The 19,912-nt window shown below is 47.7% G+C and overlaps 1 protein-coding gene across 1 annotated transcript in view; it reads left to right on the top strand.

Annotated features, from left to right (window-relative positions):
• AIF1L (allograft inflammatory factor 1 like) overlaps nt 1-17,901 on the top strand; it is a 61,594-nt gene extending 43,693 nt beyond the window's left edge. The window contains exon 6 of the mRNA XM_075185260.1: nt 17,237-17,901. Within this exon, the coding sequence (XP_075041361.1) occupies nt 17,237-17,324 (88 nt within the window). The 3' untranslated portion in view covers nt 17,325-17,901. The remainder of the gene's footprint in view (nt 1-17,236) is intronic.
• The last annotated feature ends 2,011 nt before the right edge of the window (nt 17,902-19,912 follow it).

The following is a 19,912-nucleotide window of genomic DNA, read 5'->3' on the forward strand; positions in this document are numbered from 1 at the left end:
ATAGTGGCAGCAGACTCAAGGAAACACGGTAGAAAAGACAAGGACTGAAGACTGAAGCGCACAGAGGCAGCGGATAGGAATCAGCTAAACAGTCACAATGAAACACAGACGGGTTGCAGGTTGAAGACTGTAGTGCACGGAGGCAGCGGGTAGGAATCAGCTAGCAGTCACGATGATGAAACACAGACGAGTTGCAGGTTGAAGACTGTAGTGCACGGAGGCAGCGGATAGGAATCAGCTAGCAGTCACGATGATGAAACACAGACGAGTTGCAGGTTGAAGACTGTAGTGCACGGAGGCAGCGGATAGGAATCAGCTCACAGTCACGATGATACAGTAGATGGTAGAAGTGGTATGGGAACCACAGTAGCAGAAGTGGTTTGGAAACCACAGAGGTAGAAGTGGTTTGGAAACCACAGGAATCAGCAGGGCTGAATAAACAAGGAAACACAGGAACACCTTCAGAGACTCATGGGGAATGAGACTCCAAGATCAGGCAACGTGGTGTTGACCACAGGTGCTTAATATAGGGAGGTTGCCTGATCTGCCAATTAAGTTAAAGGAACATACACTGGAGGTATAGAAAGGGCTGCGCATGCGCAGTCCCTCAGGATGGAGGACGGCCACGGTTCCTAAATGTCCGGGAAGAAGCACTCACAGTCCAGTGAGTGACACTTGCCTTCACATCTCTCTGAAGCAGATATACGAAAACTAGGCAAGTATTTCATTTTATTTTGCATAATTTATTCCTATCCTGAAGATAGAAGGGTGAAAATCCCACCCATGGATCTTCCACTGTGCTTCAGCTACCGCCCACATTTTGAACCCCTCTCTCTAGGGACAATCAACTCAGTTGCAAAAGTAAAAATTGGACAGATTTTTGATACACCGAATGTGGCTGAAAAAAGTATTTAAAAATTAACTAATTAAAAAAATAAAATAAGTAATTAAAACAAGTATTAGCCTACATTGTAATATAACAGTATTGTTTATATATGTACACTGATGCAGGGGCATGACAGAGCCCTGGCAACCTCTGCCCAGGTCTAGCAGAATACACCAGGTCAATTTTATTTATAGTAATGTGCTTTGCATATTTAATAAAGGACTTATCATCTGCCCATAGTGGATCCATCCTCCTCCTAGACCAGGCCTGTCCAACCTGCGGCCCTCCAGATGTTGTGAAACTACAAGCCCCAGCATGCTTTGCCAGTAGACAACCTGTTGATAGCTGGAAGGGCATGCTGGAACTTGTAGTTGCACAACATCTGGAGGGCTGCAGGTTGGACAGGCCTGTCCTAGACGATACTCTGGGTCATGGACCACCGACTGGGGTCTCACTATGGGGAGGCGTAAAATTTTACAGCAGTTATTGGTTCAGGCTACAACATGGCTGCCTCCACAATGCCTAGGTGACGGTACTCCTCAATAACTGATTCCGTAGACATGACACACAAGATATCTGGAAACCTCTTGTGCTCCAGGGTCCGAGTAAAGCATTACAAGGGGCTAAGACACATCTGTCTTTTATTATAGGAGATTCTGTGTGCTCATTTTTCCTGGAATTGCACAGGGCAGATCTGAGAGAGACCCCATCTGAATCCTAGGAATCCCGAGTCATCTTTTTGCAAAGCTAGAGGATTTTATCTAAGACTCCTACTCCGTCTTGATAATGACTTTCATATAAAGGAGATCAGGTTTTCCCATTACCTCGATCAGCAAACCCTCTGCATACTGTATATCACATAAGCACCAGATAAATCGGGCATTACAGCTGCAGGCTGACCAAAGATAAAGGCTATAGTTTAGCAATAACTAAACTGCACCAGGCTGTCCAAGCCTTTCCCCTTTAATTAGCTGTTAAGCACATGACTAGTAACAAACATTAAGGAAGCCTCAGGCTTGTGTAATGAAGTATGAACAGTCAGCACGTGCATTTCCATAATTACACAATCATTAGTCTTTCTTTCTACATGCCTCCATCTATCCTTCATGTTGTGGTGGGAAGCAGGTGCCACCCTAATATACATTACCAGTGGTGTAATTCCCCCTTGTAGCGCACTGACAAGTGAATGTACAGAATGCATGAAAAGCAGACTCACTTGTTTGTGTATAGCTCTATGTTCAACATATTATACATCCCTATTCCAAGCACACATAGTGCCCAATGTATACTGGCAGTGACCAATGACCATTATATGCCGTTACAATGTGTACCACATACAGCCCCATGCTCACCATTTACAGCCCTAAGCCCCACCATATAAAGGCAAGTGTCATGTCCACCATATTGCCATGAAGAGAGGTGGTAGATGACAGACAAGGGGTAAGGATGCCAGGAAGAGAGGTGGTAGATGGCAGATAAGGGGTAAGGATGCCAGGAAGAGAGATGGTAGATGGCAGGCAAGGAGTAAGGATGCCAGGAAGAGAGAATGTAGATGGCAGGCAAGGGGTGAGGATGCCAGGAAGAGAGACGGTGGATGGCAGACAAGGGGTGAGGATGCCAGGAAGAGAGACGGTAGATGGCAAACAAGGGGTAAGGATGCCAGGAAGAGAGACGGTAGATGGCAGGCAAGGGGTAAGGATGCCAGGAAGAGAGAGGGTAAATGGTAGGCAAGGGGTAAGGATGCCAGGAAGAGAGAGGGTAAATGGTAGGCAAGGGGTAAGGATGCCAGGAAGAGAGAGGGTAAATGGTAGGCAAGGGGTAAGGATGCCAGGAAGAGAGAGGGTAAATGGCAGGCAAGGGGTAAGGATGCCAGGGAGACGGTAGATGGCAGGCAAGGGGTAAGGATGCCAGGAAGAGAGGTGGTAGATGAGGGGTAAGGATGCCAGGCAGAGAGGAGGTAGATTTGCAGGCAAGGGGTAAGGATGCCAGGAAGAGAGACGGTAGATGGCAGGCAAGGGGTAAGGATGCCAGGAAGAGAGACGGTAGATGGCGGGCAAGGGGTAAGGATGCCAGAAAGAGAGATGGTAGATGACAGGCAAGGGGTAAGGATGCCAGGAAGAGAGAGGGTAAATGGTAGGCAAGGGGTAAGGATGCCAGGAAGAGAGAGGGTAAATGGTAGGCAAGGGGTAAGGATGCCAGGAAGAGAGACGGTAGATGGCAGGCAAGGGGTAAGGATGCCAGGGAGACGGTAGATGGCAGGCAAGGGGTAAGGATGCCAGGAAGAGAGTTGGCAGATGAGGGGTAAGGATGCCAGGCAGAGAGGAGGTAGATTTGCAGGCAAGGGGTAAGGATGCCAGGAAGAGAGACGGTAGATGGCAGGCAAGGGGTAAGGATGCCAGGAAGAGAGACGGTAGATGGCGGGCAAGGGGTAAGGATGCCAGAAAGAGAGATGGTAGATGACAGGCAAGGGGTAAGGATGCCAGGAAGAGAGAGGGTAAATGGTAGGCAAGGGGTAAGGATGCCAGGGAGAGGGTAAATGGTAGGCAAGGGGTAAGGATGCCAGGAAGAGAGACGGTAGATGGCAGGCAAGGGGTAAGGATGCCAGGGAGACGGTAGATGGCAGGCAAGGGGTAAGGATGCCAGGAAGAGAGTTGGCAGATGAGGGGTAAGGATGCCAGGCAGAGAGGAGGTAGATTTGCAGGCAAGTGGTAAGGATGCCAGGAAGAGAGACGGTAGATGGCAGGCAAGGGGTAAGGATGCCAGGAAGAGAGACGGTAGATGGCGGGCAAGGGGTAAGGATGCCAGGAAGAGAGACGGTAGATGCAGACAAGAGGTAAGGATGCCAGGAAGAGAGATGGCAGATGAGGGGTAAGGATGTCAGAAAGAGAGGTGGTACATTTGCAGGCAAGGGGTAAGGATGCCAGGAAGAGAGACGGTAGATGGTGGGCAAGGGGTAAGGATGCCAGGAAGAGAGGTGGTAGATTTGCAGACAAGGGGTAAGGATGCCAGGGAGACGGTAGATGGCAGACAAGGGGTAAGGATGCCAGGAAGAGATCGTAGATGGCAGGCAAGGGGTAAGGATGCCAGGAAGAGAGACGGTAGATGGCGGGCAAGGGGTAAGGATGCCAGAAAGAGAGATGGTAGATGACAGGCAAGGGGTAAGGATGCCAGGAAGAGAGAGGGTAAATGGTAGGCAAGGGGTAAGGATGCCAGGAAGAGAGACGGTAGATGGCAGGCAAGGGGTAAGGATGCCAGGGAGACGGTAGATAGCAGGCAAGGGGTACGGATGCCAGGAAGAGAGACGGTAGATGGCGGGCAAGGGGTAAGGATGCCAGAAAGAGAGATGGTAGATGACAGGCAAGGGGTAAGGATGCCAGAAAGAGAGATGGTAGATGACAGGCAAGGGGTAAGGATGCCAGGAAGAGAGAGGGTAAATGGTAGGCAAGGGGTAAGGATGCCAGGAAGAGAGAGGGTAAATGGTAGGCAAGGGGTAAGGATGCCAGGAAGAGAGATGGTAGATGACAGGCAAGGGGTAAGGATGCCAGGAAGAGAGAGGGTAAATGGTAGGCAAGGGGTAAGGATGCCAGGGAGAGGGTAAATGGTAGGCAAGGGGTAAGGATGCCAGGAAGAGAGACGGTAGATGGCAGGCAAGGGGTAAGGATGCCAGGAAGAGAGTTGGCAGATGAGGGGTAAGGATGCCAGGCAGAGAGGAGGTAGATTTGCAGGCAAGTGGTAAGGATGCCAGGAAGAGAGACGGTAGATGGCAGGCAAGGGGTAAGGATGCCAGGAAAAGAGACGGTAGATGGCGGGCAAGGGGTAAGGATGCCAGGAAGAGAGACGGTAGATGCAGACAAGAGGTAAGGATGCCAGGAAGAGAGATGGCAGATGAGGGGTAAGGATGTCAGAAAGAGAGGTGGTACATTTGCAGGCAAGGGGTAAGGATGCCAGGAAGAGAGACGGTAGATGGTGGGCAAGGGGTAAGGATGCCAGGAAGAGAGGTGGTAGATTTGCAGACAAGGGGTAAGGATGCCAGGGAGACGGTAGATGGCAGGCAAGGGGTAAGGATGCCAGGAAGAGATCGTAGATGGCAGGCAAGGGGTAAGGATGCCAGGAAGAGAGACGGTAGATGGCGGGCAAGGGGTAAGGATGCCAGAAAGAGAGATGGTAGATGACAGGCAAGGGGTAAGGATGCCAGGAAGAGAGAGGGTAAATGGTAGGCAAGGGGTAAGGATGCCAGGAAGAGAGACGGTAGATGGCAGGCAAGGGGTAAGGATGCCAGGGAGACGGTAGATAGCAGGCAAGGGGTACGGATGCCAGGAAGAGAGTTGGCAGATGAGGGGTAAGGATGCCAGGCAGAGAGGAGGTAGATTTGCAGGCAAGGGGTAAGGATGCCAGGAAGAGAGACGGTAGATGGCAGGCAAGGGGTAAGGATGCCAGGAAGAGAGACGGTAGATGGCGGGCAAGGGGTAAGGATGCCAGGAAGAGAGACGGTAGATGCAGACAAGAGGTAAAGATGCCAGGAAGAGAGATGGCAGATGAGGGGTAAGGATGCCAGGAAGAGAGGTGGTAGATTTGCAGACAAGGGGTAAGGATGCCAGGGAGACGGTAGATGGCAGGCAAGGGGTAAGGATGCCAGGAAGAGATCGTAGATGGCAGGCAAGGGGTAAGGATGCCAGGAAGAGAGACGGTAGATGGCGGGCAAGGGGTAAGGATGCCAGAAAGAGAGATGGTAGATGACAGGCAAGGGGTAAGGATGCCAGGAAGAGAGAGGGTAAATGGTAGGCAAGGGGTAAGGATGCCAGGAAGAGAGAGGGTAAATGGTAGGCAAGGGGTAAGGATGCCAGGAAGAGAGACGGTACATGGCAGGCAAGGGGTAAGGATGCCAGGGAGACGGTAGATGGCAGGCAAGGGGTAAGGATGCCAGGAAGAGAGTTGGCAGATGAGGGGTAAGGATGCCAGGCAGAGAGGAGGTAGATTTGCAGGCAAGGGGTAAGGATGCCAGGAAGAGAGACGGTAGATGGCAGGCAAGGGGTAAGGATGCCAGGAAGAGAGACGGTAGATGGCGGGCAAGGGGTAAGGATGCCAGGAAGAGAGACGGTAGATGCAGACAAGAGCTAAGGATGCCAGGAAGAGAGATGGCAGATGAGGGGTAAGTATGTCAGAAAGAGAGGTGGTACATTTGCAGGCAAGGGGTAAGGATGCCAGGAAGAGAGACGGTAGATGGTGGGCAAGGGGTAAGGATGCCAGGAAGAGAGGTGGTAGATTTGCAGACAAGGGGTAAGGATGCCAGGGAGACGGTAGATGGCAGGCAAGGGGTCAGGATGCCAGGAAGAGATCGTAGATGGCAGGCAAGGGGTAAGGATGCCAGGAAGAGAGACGGTAGATGGCGGGCAAGGGGTAAGGATGCCAGAAAGAGAGATGGTAGATGACAGGCAAGGGGTAAGGATGCCAGGAAGAGAGAGGGTAAATGGTAGGCAAGGGGTAAGGATGCCAGGAAGAGAGACGGTAGATGGCAGGCAAGGGGTAAGGATGCCAGGGAGACGGTAGATGGCAGGCAAGGGGTAAGGATGCCAGGAAGAGAGTTGGCAGATGAGGGGTAAGGATGCCAGGCAGAGAGGAGGTAGATTTGCAGGCAAGGGGTAAGGATGCCAGGAAGAGAGACGGTAGATGGCAGGCAAGGGGTAAGGATGCCAGGAAGAGAGACGGTAGATGGCGGGCAAGGGGTAAGGATGCCAGGAAGAGAGACGGTAGATGCAGACAAGAGGTAAGGATGCCAGGAAGAGAGATGGCAGATGAGGGGTAAGGATGTCAGAAAGAGAGGTGGTACATTTGCAGGCAAGGGGTAAGGATGCCAGGAAGAGAGACGGTAGATGGTGGGCAAGGGGTAAGGATGCCAGGAAGAGAGGTGGTAGATTTGCAGACAAGGGGTAAGGATGCCAGGGAGACGGTAGATGGCAGGCAAGGGGTAAGGATGCCAGGAAGAGATCGTAGATGGCAGGCAAGGGGTAAGGATGCCAGGAAGAGAGACGGTAGATGGCGGGCAAGGGGTAAGGATGCCAGAAAGAGAGATGGTAGATGACAGGCAAGGGGTAAGGATGCCAGGAAGAGAGAGGGTAAATGGTAGGCAAGGGGTAAGGATGCCAGGAAGAGAGACGGTAGATGGCAGGCAAGGGGTAAGGATGCCAGGGAGACGGTAGATAGCAGGCAAGGGGTACGGATGCCAGGAAGAGAGTTGGCAGATGAGGGGTAAGGATGCCAGGCAGAGTGGAGGTAGATTTGCAGGCAAGGGGTAAGGATGCCAGGAAGAGAGACGGTAGATGGCAGGCAAGGGGTAAGGATGCCAGGAAGAGAGACGGTAGATGGCGGGCAAGGGGTAAGGATGCCAGGAAGAGAGACGGTAGATGCAGACAAGAGGTAAGGATGCCAGGAAGAGAGATGGCAGATGAGGGGTAAGGATGTCAGAAAGAGAGGTGGTACATTTGCAGGCAAGGGGTAAGGATGCCAGGAAGAGAGACGGTAGATGGTGGGCAAGGGGTAAGGATGCCAGGAAGAGAGGTGGTAGATTTGCAGACAAGGGGTAAGGATGCCAGGGAGACGGTAGATGGCAGGCAAGGGGTAAGGATGCCAGGAAGAGATCGTAGATGGCAGGCAAGGGGTAAGGATGCCAGGAAGAGAGACGGTAGATGGCGGGCAAGGGGTAAGGATGCCAGAAAGAGAGATGGTAGATGACAGGCAAGGGGTAAGGATGCCAGGAAGAGAGAGGGTAAATGGTAGGCAAGGGGTAAGGATGCCAGGAAGAGAGACGGTAGATGGCAGGCAAGGGGTAAGGATGCCAGGGAGACGGTAGATGGCAGGCAAGGGGTAAGGATGCCAGGAAGAGAGTTGGCAGATGAGGGGTAAGGATGCCAGGCAGAGAGGAGGTAGATTTGCAGGCAAGGGGTAAGGATGCCAGGAAGAGAGACGGTAGATGGCAGGCAAGGGGTAAGGATGCCAGGAAGAGAGACGGTAGATGGCGGGCAAGGGGTAAGGATGCCAGGAAGAGAGACGGTAGATGCAGACAAGAGGTAAGGATGCCAGGAAGAGAGATGGCAGATGAGGGGTAAGGATGTCAGAAAGAGAGGTGGTACATTTGCAGGCAAGGGGTAAGGATGCCAGGAAGAGAGACGGTAGATGGTGGGCAAGGGGTAAGGATGCCAGGAAGAGAGGTGGTAGATTTGCAGACAAGGGGTAAGGATGCCAGGGAGACGGTAGATGGCAGGCAAGGGGTAAGGATGCCAGGAAGAGATCGTAGATGGCAGGCAAGGGGTAAGGATGCCAGGAAGAGAGACGGTAGATGGCGGGCAAGGGGTAAGGATGCCAGAAAGAGAGATGGTAGATGACAGGCAAGGGGTAAGGATGCCAGGAAGAGAGAGGGTAAATGGTAGGCATGGGGTAAGGATGCCAGGAAGAGAGAGGGTAAATGGTAGGCAAGGGGTAAGGATGCCAGGAAGAGAGACGGTAGATGGCAGGCAAGGGGTAAGGATGCCAGGAAGAGATCGTAGATGGCAGGCAAGGGGTAAGGATGCCAGGAAGAGAGACGGTAGATGGCGGGCAAGGGGTAAGGATGCCAGAAAGAGAGATGGTAGATGACAGGCAAGGGGTAAGGATGCCAGGAAGAGAGAGGGTAAATGGTAGGCATGGGGTAAGGATGCCAGGAAGAGAGAGGGTAAATGGTAGGCAAGGGGTAAGGATGCCAGGAAGAGAGACGGTAGATGGCAGGCAAGGGGTAAGGATGCCAGGGAGACGGTAGATGGCAGGCAAGGGGTAAGGATGCCAGGAAGAGAGTTGGCAGATGAGGGGTAAGGATGCCAGGCAGAGAGGAGGTAGATTTGCAGGCAAGGGGTAAGGATGCCAGGAAGAGAGACGGTAGATGGCAGGCAAGGGGTTAGGATGCCAGGAAGAGAGACGGTAGATGGCGGGCAAGGGGTAAGGATGCCAGGAAGAGAGATGGTAGATGCAGACAAGAGGTAAGGATGCCAGGAAGAGAGATGGCAGATGAGGGGTAAGGATGTCAGAAAGAGAGGTGGTACATTTGCAGGCAAGGGGTAAGGATGCCAGGAAGAGAGACGGTAGATGGTGGGCAAGGGGTAAGGATGCCAGGAAGAGAGGTGGTAGATTTGCAGACAAGGGGTAAGGATGCCAGGGAGACGGTAGATGGCAGGCAAGGGGTAAGGATGCCAGGAAGAGATCGTAGATGGCAGACAAGGGGTAAGGATGCCAGGAAGTGAGACGGTAGATGGCAGACTTTAGAAGTCCTCCTTAGTCCGGCAGTCTGCATATAAGAAATTCATAGAATTTAATTTGCTTTCACTTGGAAGACTTGTCATATTTACAAAGGTCACCTGACTCCGTACACAAAGGCTGAGCTGGTAGTACGTGGGTTGTGTATGATTATCACCAGCAGACATGCAGTCACTGAGCAATTAGATGCACCTCAGAGGAATAGCCAGGCGCAGACAAAACATACCTGACAGCAATCCAAATACTTCACAGCTTCCAGTTAATCTGCTAAATAATTTGCTGATGATTCCTCAAAGGACAGTGGCGGGTTTGCTCCTCCCTGAATGTACAGGTGTGTTTATAAGGGATAGAGGCTGGGGAGGGACACAGGTGGCAAGAATGTCCCTAGAGTATACAAACTCTTTATAGCATTAACTGCTTCACTTCATTAATTGTTAGTGTTTACTATGGCTTTCAAACAAAAGTTGTTTATTACATTTATGTAAAATTCTTAGGACATGAATTTATTTAGATTTTTTTTTCTGTTTAGTATAACATTTATCAAGAGCATAGAAACGCCAACAATAAAATTTCCAGTGCTGGATTTGGGATCCCCAGACCTTCGAGCCACCCAAGATACCTGCCGTGTCTTTATTCCCGCAATTAATGCCCATATACCCCTCATTCCACCTAAAAACTTAAATTAAATTGCCCATGCACCCTCGTGTGCCAACCAAGCCCCGACCTAGCCCCTCCATACATTGTGATCATGCCCAGAGTCCAGTTGGCCATACCCATTCTACCTGCAGGAACCCTGGACCACCACACAAAAATCAGGACTATTTTGGGTACAATGCTCCAGTATCTGGTATGGGGCTCCAACGTGCCTTGATTCTCAAGGGAATTTTTTTTTGGCTGGCTTTTTCCTGGAATTCAGACCCACGGTCCAAACATATTAAAAAGATTAATGTGGTTACCCCCCTATAACGATTACTCTGCTTCTGTTTTAGCCGACACACACAAAAGGAATCATGGGGTGACTTCTCTGTACTGAACAAACTATGGTTATTTGTTTGGAACTTACATTGACATCAAAGCCAGACGCCACATGGGAAAAAACGCTACGTGAGATGCGGGCGAGCGTAATTAATAGGGTCCCTCCAAAAAGTTGTGTTGATCCCCTCAGTCCATCAGACATAGATTAAAAGCGAGAGGTGTAGAGGTACTCGGTATCACTGTACAAAGCAGCGGCGCAGCGGAATGTGCTCTCTAGACTTGAAATGTTTCCTATCAAAGAGGATAAATTGGGGTCTTTGTGATCAGGTAACGTGTCACCTTGCATAGAAGAAAGCTCCATTAACATAGTCACACACAGCAGGTTCTGTGTCCTCAGAGCCTACTTTGTGCCTCCAATTACATCAGCCTGGCCTGGGGAACACTGGAAGCCTTTGTGAGGTGACCCTCCCTTCCCTGCCCTTGTTTCCATCCTTCTCTCCCCTTCACCTCTCTGTTATCGGCTATTATCTATTGGTGCATTAGCCTTGATTTGGAAGGAAGGGGGCTGGCTGCCTCTGGAGTGTGTGAGTCTAGCTCAGATGTGGCAGAGTGCCTAGCCTCTCAACAATCCGTTTTCTGTACGCCTTGTTATTTCCCCCCCTGCCTTGAGAGCAGGAACAGGCTATTTCAATGCATTCCCATGGGTTGCCCGAATGGGAGCTCTGTGTAGATCGCTCCCTGAAGAGGGGCTGAGGGGACAAGGAGGAGGGATGGACCGGCTGCAATGCTCCCTTCCATGATACTGAAGCTCTTACAGAATCATGGAAAGTACTAGTACTTTATTTCTTGAAGGTCACTTACTACGTTTTCAATTCCTGGTTTGATGCTGCTGTTTGGGGAAAAGTCTGTATAGAAATCAAAATAATTTGTGCTCTTAAGCAGTTTTGCTGGGACTTGTAGTTCCACAACCACTGGAGAGCCAACAGACCCTACTCTTAAAGGCAGCATCAGACTATAAACCTATTCATTTAATAAACAATATATACCAATATACTATTTGTATTGTTCTTGATGCTAGAATACAAACATAGTTATTCTTGCGCTTTGGAGTTGCTTTGTTTAAAAGTTAATGCTTTGTAAAGCCAAACAAGACACCGACATTTCCACAATAATATGACCACCGGGTGGCGCTGTTCTGTTGCTGTCTATGAAAGAGGTTTCCTTTTAACAGCGAATAGCCTAGACCCTAGGTTCCCAAAGTGTGCGCCACGGCTCCCAGGGGTGTCGCGGCGCTGTCACAGCGGTACCGTGGCCAGGGGACGAAAAATAAATAAATAACTTACAATCCGACGGCGCCCGGGACCCGAACAGCGATCACTCTGAGCGGCCCAGGGGACCGACGCCCCCCTGCCCAACCAGTCCCAGAGAGGGGGGGCACAGAGAGTGGATGCAGAGGGGGCACAGAGAGTGGATGCAGAGAGTGTGGATGATGATGCAGAGGGGCACAGGGAGTGTGGATGATGCAGAGGGGAACAGAGAGTGTGGATGATGCAGAGGGGAACAGAGAGTGTGGATGATGCAGGGGCACAGAGAGTGTGGATGATGCAGAGGGGAACAGAGAGTGTGGATGATGCAGGGGCACAGAGAGTGTGGATGATGATGCAGAGGGGCACAGAGAGTGTGGATGATGCAGGGGCACAGAGAGTGTGGATGATGATGCAGAGGGGCACAGAGAGTGTGGATGATGCAGAGGGGCACAGGGAGTGTGGATGATGCAGGGGCACAGAGAGTGTGGATGATGCAGAGGGGAACAGAGAGTGTGGATGATGCAGGGGCACAGAGAGTGTGGATGATGATGCAGAGGGGCACAGAGAGTGTGGATGATGCAGAGGGGCACAGGGAGTGTGGATGATGCAGGGGCACAGAGAGTGTGGATGATGCAGAGGGGAACAGAGAGTGTGGATGATGCAGGGGCACAGAGAGTGTGGATGATGATGCAGAGGGGCACAGAGAGTGTGGATGATGCAGAGGGGCACAGAGAGTGTGGATGATGCAGAGGGGCACAGGGAGTGTGGATGATGCAGAGGGGCACAGGGAGTGTGGATGATGCAGAGGGGAACAGAGAGTGTGGATGATGATGCAGAGGGGAACAGGGAGTGTGGATGATGCAGGGGCACAGAGAGTGTGAATGATTATGCAGAGGGGCACAGAGAGTGTGGATGATGCAGAGGGGCACAGAGAGTGTGGATGATGCAGAGGGGCACAGAGAGTGTGGATGATGCAGAGGGGCACAGGGAGTGTGGATGATGCAGAGGGGAACAGAGAGTGTGGATGATGATGCAGAGGGGAACAGGGAGTGTGGATGATGCAGGGGCACAGAGAGTGTGAATGATTATGCAGAGGGGCACAGAGAGTGTGGATGATGCAGAGGGGCACAGAGAGTGTGGATGATGCAGAGGGGCACAGAGAGTGTGGATGATGCAGAGGGGCACAGGGAGTGTGGATGATGCAGAGGGGAACAGAGAGTGTGGATGATGATGCAGAGGGGAACAGGGAGTGTGGATGATGCAGGGGCACAGAGAGTGTGGATGATGATGCAGAGGGGCACAGAGAGTGTGGATGATGCAGAGGGGCACAGAGAGTGTGGATGATGCAGAGGGGCACAGAGAGTGTGGATGATGCAGGGGCACAGAGAGTGTGGATGATGCAGAGGGGAACAGAGAGTGTGGATGATGATGCAGAGGGGAACAGGGAGTGTGGATGATGCAGGGGCACAGAGAGTGTGAATGATTATGCAGAGGGGGCAGAGAGTGAGTTAGTCGTAAATTATTCTTTGACAGAAATATAATTGAAAAAAATATATAAACATTTTCTTTTCCCTTGGATTTATGTGTATCTTTCCATACAATAAATAAGTATTTCTGTCCTGACCTAAATACTTTATGTTTTTTGACCCAACTACTTATAAAACAGGACCGCTCGGTAATTATTTTGGAGGGGTGCCTTGAAAAAAATATGGAGACTCTAAGGGTGCCGCGAACTGCAAACGTTTGGGAACCACTGGTCTAGACACTTTACAGTTATAGAAATATTAAACGCCACTTACACACACATAGGATATTCATGCAGGGATTTCACCTTAACAAACATTAACTGCTAGGTTACACTCTTATATATGGATAACATAAATATATAAATACAAAAATAATGCCAATGACAATCACATAATAGTTTTATACACTGTGAACACTGGTTTGGCTTTGTGTTGCCACCTCTTGGTCTGAAGTGGTACTGCAGCACTAACTTTTAAGTTCCAAATCAATATTAAGGGGTATATTTACTAAACTGCGGGTTTGAAAAAGTGGAGATGTTGCCTATAGCAACCAATCAGATTCTAGTTGTCATTTTGTAGAGTGTTCTAAATAAATGACAGCTAGAATCAGGTTGCTATTGGCAACGTCTCCACTTTTTCAAACCCGCAGTTTCGTAAATCTAGCCCTAAGGGTCTATTTATTATGGCCATACAGATCTCTGTGGTTCTTAACATTCTGTATCGCCGCTTATCGCAGCAACACAGAATGTTGTACCGCTGCTATTTACCCTGCCGGAGCTGCTTTTGGAACTCCGGCAAAGAACCCCCCTTCCTGGAGGATATTTTTCTATTGACCAGCAGCCTAATGCTACTGATGAACGGAGTGTGCACCGCTAGCGTTGGCACATGCACATAGTGGTAAGGAATCTGCAAAGTCAGAGAGGCTTCAGCTGAATCCCATATTATAGGCAAGCGTCTCCAAGCTGAGATGGCGTTACTTTGCGTAGCCTTTTGCAACTTGATAAGACCGCTGATACCGCTGTCCACAAAAAGGTTTATGGGGGAAGGGGTCTATTGGCTGGTAAGTTAAGGTCAGCAAAATCTCTGATTTCTCTGGCATTAGCCCTTTCATAAATTGTGTGAAGTCCAGAACTTTGGCTAATTGCATAATAATAAATAACCCATTAGCTAACAAAGGACAATTCCCCCCCTCCCACAACGCTACCACCCAAAATCACCTATGAGCATTGATATGTAGGAGATATTAGCTGCTTAGTTAGCCATCTATTATAATTCATGTTACCATCCATACACTGGATGGTATGGTCCCATTCAAATACAGAGAAGTTATAGAAATTAAATAGTTTTATCCAGTCCATCAGAACTCTGGACCGGACCCTTCTCAGACACCAGCTTGGTGTTTGCCACATAAATAAATAAGTTATTATAAGTTTTAAGATTGTTCTGTTGAATTATCCCCTAGTTTAAGTAATATATTTTTAGGACTGAATCATATCTGGGCCCCCTGGTGCCTTGCAGTGGGTCCCGCCTAGCAGATTAAATGTCACTGCAGCCAATTTTGAGCATCTATCTGGCTAAGAGCAGACGGAGGGATGGAGAAGGAATGTTACAGCTGGATGTGTCTCACTGTCCTACTTACCAGACTCGGCCTTTCTTGTAACGTCACCCCCTCTATTATTAAAAAACAGTAAATGTGATCCTTTAGTAAAACACATCATTCAGTCAGCTGTTTTCTTCCACGATAAAGCCAATAGCCATCAGCTGGTTGCTGCTTTTGTATAAACATTCCCTACCCTAGTAGGTGTGCCCAGTCCGGGGATATTATGTGTTATTGTACTAAGTTCACCTTCATCATACAGGGATCTTAAATGGATACGTAGGTCAATGACTATTGGTGCAACATAAAAACATGGAGGCTTAGCAATTGGGTCAGGTGGACAACGGAATCTTGTTTGTACATAGAAGGGCTTGTACAGAAAGAATAGCTGAACACATATTGCAACATCGTCTGTTCATGTAAATCCGTGATGGGGGCGGGGGTTCTGCTTTCTACTAACGCTAGCAAAAACTAAGAAAAATCGCATCGCCAATATGCATTTAAGCAGCAATCCTATGAAAAAGTGAGGTCTAGTGGCAGGCTATAAGAAGCTTGATAATTACCGTTTTCCTTGGTTTGTTTCCTCAGGCTGCTATTACTGACTTATAAATGGGCACAGTTTCCAGTGTCATGTGACTACCATGGCAACCACAGTCACATGGCATATGATATAATGAGCAGAGAGGCTTTGGAAAGCCCCTCTGAGCTCTGCCTGAGCTGTAAAATCCTGCTACTGCTCCCCTCTGCCATCACATGATAGTGTGTGTGTGTGTGTGTGTGTGTGTGTGTTTGTATGTATGCGCGCACACGTTCCAGAGAGATTTTGACAAGGAGATAATGATTTGTAGGACAGCTAAGAAAAATGACAAACTCAAATGAGTGCTTGAAATGTACTTAACTTGCTCTACAAACGAAAAAAATAAATGTATGTGGTATTGCGGCTTTAAGTAATTTATCAGCTGCCAAAAGTGTAAAATGATCGATATACCTTTAACTAGCTTCATTTCTTTTCTATTTTGTCTGTCGCAGTCACTGCAAAGAAAGATATTCATCTGATATCTCTGTACTTCTTGTTTTCTTCTGCTTCCTTAGCATGCCAGATTGTTCCTCAGATACTCAATACTAAGATCAAAACTTCCTAATGAGAAGTTAAATGAACTTGCAACTTAGCTGTAACTATCAGAACCTATCAGTAACTATCAGAACCTGCCCTAACCTGTCCTGTTTCAAACAGGCTCTAAAAACCCACCTCTTTCTTAAAGCCTTCCAGTCTCCCACTTAACTCCCTACCAGATCTTCTGCCTCTTCCCCTTCCCTTATCCTCCTTCTCTCCCTCCCTTGTGTCTCTCTGTCTGTCTACCCCACCCCTTAGATTGTACGCTCCTTTGAGCAGGGTCATATCTCCTCCTGTCTTCACCACTTTTAACTCTGCTCTCCAGCTACCTTGCCCTCCTCTCCACTCTGGGGGTTTGCCTGCCTTCCGTGCCCTCTTGGGCTCCGCCGTATGCGGGACCTTCCCCTCTCCCCTCCCCCGCCCCTCTAGCTGTGCTTTGAGATCTCGGAGTTACTGTGCGTTTTGTTTACTGTATCGTGCTGTCTCACCTTTGTATTGTAACTTTGTTTGTCCCTGTACGGCGCTACGGACACCTAGTGGCGCCCTATAAATAAAAATTAATAATAATAATAACTTAGATTCGTAATGAGTACAAAATAAGGAGTTTCATGTTGTTCTTTGACTATTTAAGCTTTTGCTGTGAAACGTTATAGAACTAATAAATATAATGGTGGTGGTCCGCCGGGGCATGCAAGTAACAGAGCGCTTACCATCCAATTAAAGAATTTGGTTGCATGTTCTAAAAACAGTTCTAGGAAGTGCAGCTCAGCTTCAGTATTCTTCCTGCGTGTTTTACATAAAAATATTACGATAAATATATTATAAACATTCTAAAGATATTATGGTTTGGACACAGTGTATAATTGGAATGTGTTTATATTAAAAAAAAAAACGCAAAACTGTTTTTAGCTTTAGTAGTTAGATACTATGTCATGTGTTCCAATAATAAAGTTAGAGCTTCATGTAGGTGGACTATAGACCCGCATCCAGACAGTACATGGAAGCGCTGCAAGGTCGTGGGGGGTCTTGGAGACACAAGCAATAGGAGCATATATGGGGGCGGGGTTTCTTTGAATGGAGGTGGATACAGGAGAGGGGTAGATTTGCTAAACCTTCTAAAAAGCAAAAATGAGGGTGTTGCCCATAGCAACCAATCAGATTCTAGCTATCATCTATCCAATACATTCTAGAACATGAAAGCTACAATCTAATTGGTTGCTATGGGCAACACCTCTACTTTTGGAATGTTTAGTAACTCTACCAATGAGTGAGGAGGAGATTATGGAGAAACAAGCGTACCACCATATGGTGAAATAATGAGATAATATGATGAAGTCACAGTAATGAGCTCTGTACAGGTTCAGTGCCCTGGCATTGTGTGATGCTGGTATATTGTGTGGCTTGCAGGAGGGTTTGTGGGGCACACATTTTCTAGCTGAATCCATGTTGTTGAAAACTCCTCAGCTAATATTTACCAAATGTTACAAGTATCTTCGTACAATTTATCAGCACTTTTCCCCCCTCTAACATTTCGTTTTTTTATGTTTGCAGTATTATGATGTTTGAAGGGAAAGCCAATGACTCATGCCCAAAGCCTGTGGGTCCCCCTCCAAGGAGGGACATCAGCAGCCTGCCCTGAGGGAGACCGGTGAAGTGACAAGATGGCCGCCTGCACTATTTTAAATATTTGGGAGCACAGCTACAACAGACATTCACCAGCAGACAAAGTGCCTGGAGAGAACATTTTGCGCTCTCTCGCATCATTTCTTCCTCATCTCTTTATCGTATTGGCCAACTTTACCCCTGATCTGTCATGTAGAACTACTACTATTTATTACAGGGACCAGCTCTAGTGAGGCATTATGGTCAGATACCAGTACTTTAATGTAACGTTACTGAGGTTTAACAGGCCAGGTCTTACCGATGATCTTCCAAACGCAAGAACAGCTAGTGTTACCTCTCAGTGCCTTTTTGCTTACTTAACACATTTTGGTATGTTGTAATTTTTCAATCAATTAGAGTGTAAGCTCTTTGGAGAACTGATTTTCGTAGTACATACCAAACCATGGCTTGGACCAGTGTGCATTGCTTTATAGTGTCTCACAGGTCGCAGGTCGTGTTATACGTTTTTTCTTTTGTTGTTTTTTGTTTTTTTTGGCTAATGTTCTTATGCGATATTTTAATAATGTATATTTTGTAAAGAGTTGTCTATACTATTCAATGTCTGTGTCTTTTTATTCTGAGCTCAAAAAAGAAAAAAACATGTTATTTGGCTGTTAGAAATTCTACGGTCTGGTTTAAAACAAAACTTAAACAAAAATACAAGTTATGTTATATCAAAAGGTTACCAGTAACTAACAGAACTTACTATAGATTTTCCAGGATCAGAATATAATTAAACTATGTTCTATGAGGGGAACAGTTTTGTTTACTGCACACCAGATTTGCTGGCCTGTAGGACTAGAAGTTCGATTGTAATATTTAATGCCAAGAAAAGCATTTAAACGACTATGGATATGGAACTTGTGGGCTTGTACCTGTGGGTTGGTAGTGGTGGTGGCGTGGCAGTATAGCATTCACTGCAAATGGATGCAAGAGGATTGAACCAGTGAGCACTATTACACACACGTCAAAAGCCATCGTATTTGACATGCAGTGTCACTAGTCACTTGTTTTCTTTACCCCAGTGGATAACAACCCTAAATTTCACAGCAGAAAACCAGGCGGGACCTCACAACAGATGACTGGGCCCAATCCCACTTCAAACCCCAACTCCTGTCGATCTCTTCTTCTTAATGACAGCTCCCAGCACTCTGATTTGACTGTCAATACAGCTTTTTTATTTTTGCGAGCAGCATCAGAAGCTATCCACTTCCATTGCCACCCAGAGATGTAAGTGGGTTGGCTGTAACCGCACAATAGAACAGCCGGGAGCTGTTATCATAACAAGAAGCCCGTTCCTGGCACTTTGCAGCACTATTGAAGTGGGCACAACCTCACACTTTGCTAGTTAACTTTTTCTCTCCTTTAAGTGGTGGCTTTTCTCAGACTTACCTGGTTTTAGGGGTAGACTATGAAGAGGAAGCACAACAATTTTATGAAATTCTGATGGGTGAAAGCTACTGGGAGTGTGAATGTCCTCTGATCACCAATAGAGAAATTAATATGGCAGTATGAGGTGGGCATATGTCTATGTGTCCGTTCTGGAAATATAGTGGACACAATGTACAATGGTGGGCATGAGGGTTATAGGTTGGGCCCATTGCTGCATATGATAGACCCTTATCAGTATACGGCTTAGCCAAAAATAAAATCACAATGCTGACAAAAGTATAATAATAACGGTGGTTATAATGTTTCCCTCGCTTACACATCAGAAGGACGTTGGTTGTCCTTGGCGCACATCTAAATGAAAGTATAAGGAAGTTTATCCAACTGATCCAATTGTTCTGCATATGAATCGCTGCCAAACCAGAAACATAGAGCTCTCTTGTTACATTAGTTTAGCTCAATGTTCCACTTGACCTATGGATCCAAAAAAGCAGCTTGTATCAACTACAAGAATATCCAAACTTTTAAAGGACAACTAAATTAACTTCCAGTAGTCCAAACAGCAAACAATATACATAATTTATAAATAATACATTTTCAAATAAAAACATCCAAACACATATCTCACTGGCTGCAACGCTAACCAGCGTCTCCGTCTAATTTCTCCCATCTTCCCCTGGGTTTCCCGACTTCAAGTTCCTTCCAGGTAGAGGTCACAGTTGACCTTTGATCTAATCAGTGGCCAGGAGTGCAAAATGACCAATTATCCATTTCCTTGCGGACGTTTAATGCACAGTAAAAGGTTACTCAGCACTTGTAAGGGATTGCTGCATTATATTTATCCTCAATGTTACTTTCAGTCTTCCTTGAAGTTCTTATAATGGAACCCAGCCACCCAAGACCTAACTATTCTATGGGTCAAATAACAGCCCTTAAGCTCAGAGGCACCAAATCCTCAGCTCTGAACAGGTGTGGAGTTTTCAAGTTGTACTTGACTGGGGTCTCACATTGAAACAACTAGTATTACCTGTAACCTGGTCCTTCTACGATTTAAGGAATGTTGCCAGAGTTAGGCTGGGTACACACTACAGAAAATTTCTCCCGATGCAATATAGTTAACGATTGTACTAAGGACTAAAAAAAAAAATCCCTATCGGCATGCCGATTCATGTATGC

The sequence above is a fragment of the Mixophyes fleayi genome, chromosome 9 (assembly GCF_038048845.1).
Source record: "Mixophyes fleayi isolate aMixFle1 chromosome 9, aMixFle1.hap1, whole genome shotgun sequence".
Lineage (NCBI taxonomy): Eukaryota > Metazoa > Chordata > Amphibia > Anura > Limnodynastidae > Mixophyes > Mixophyes fleayi.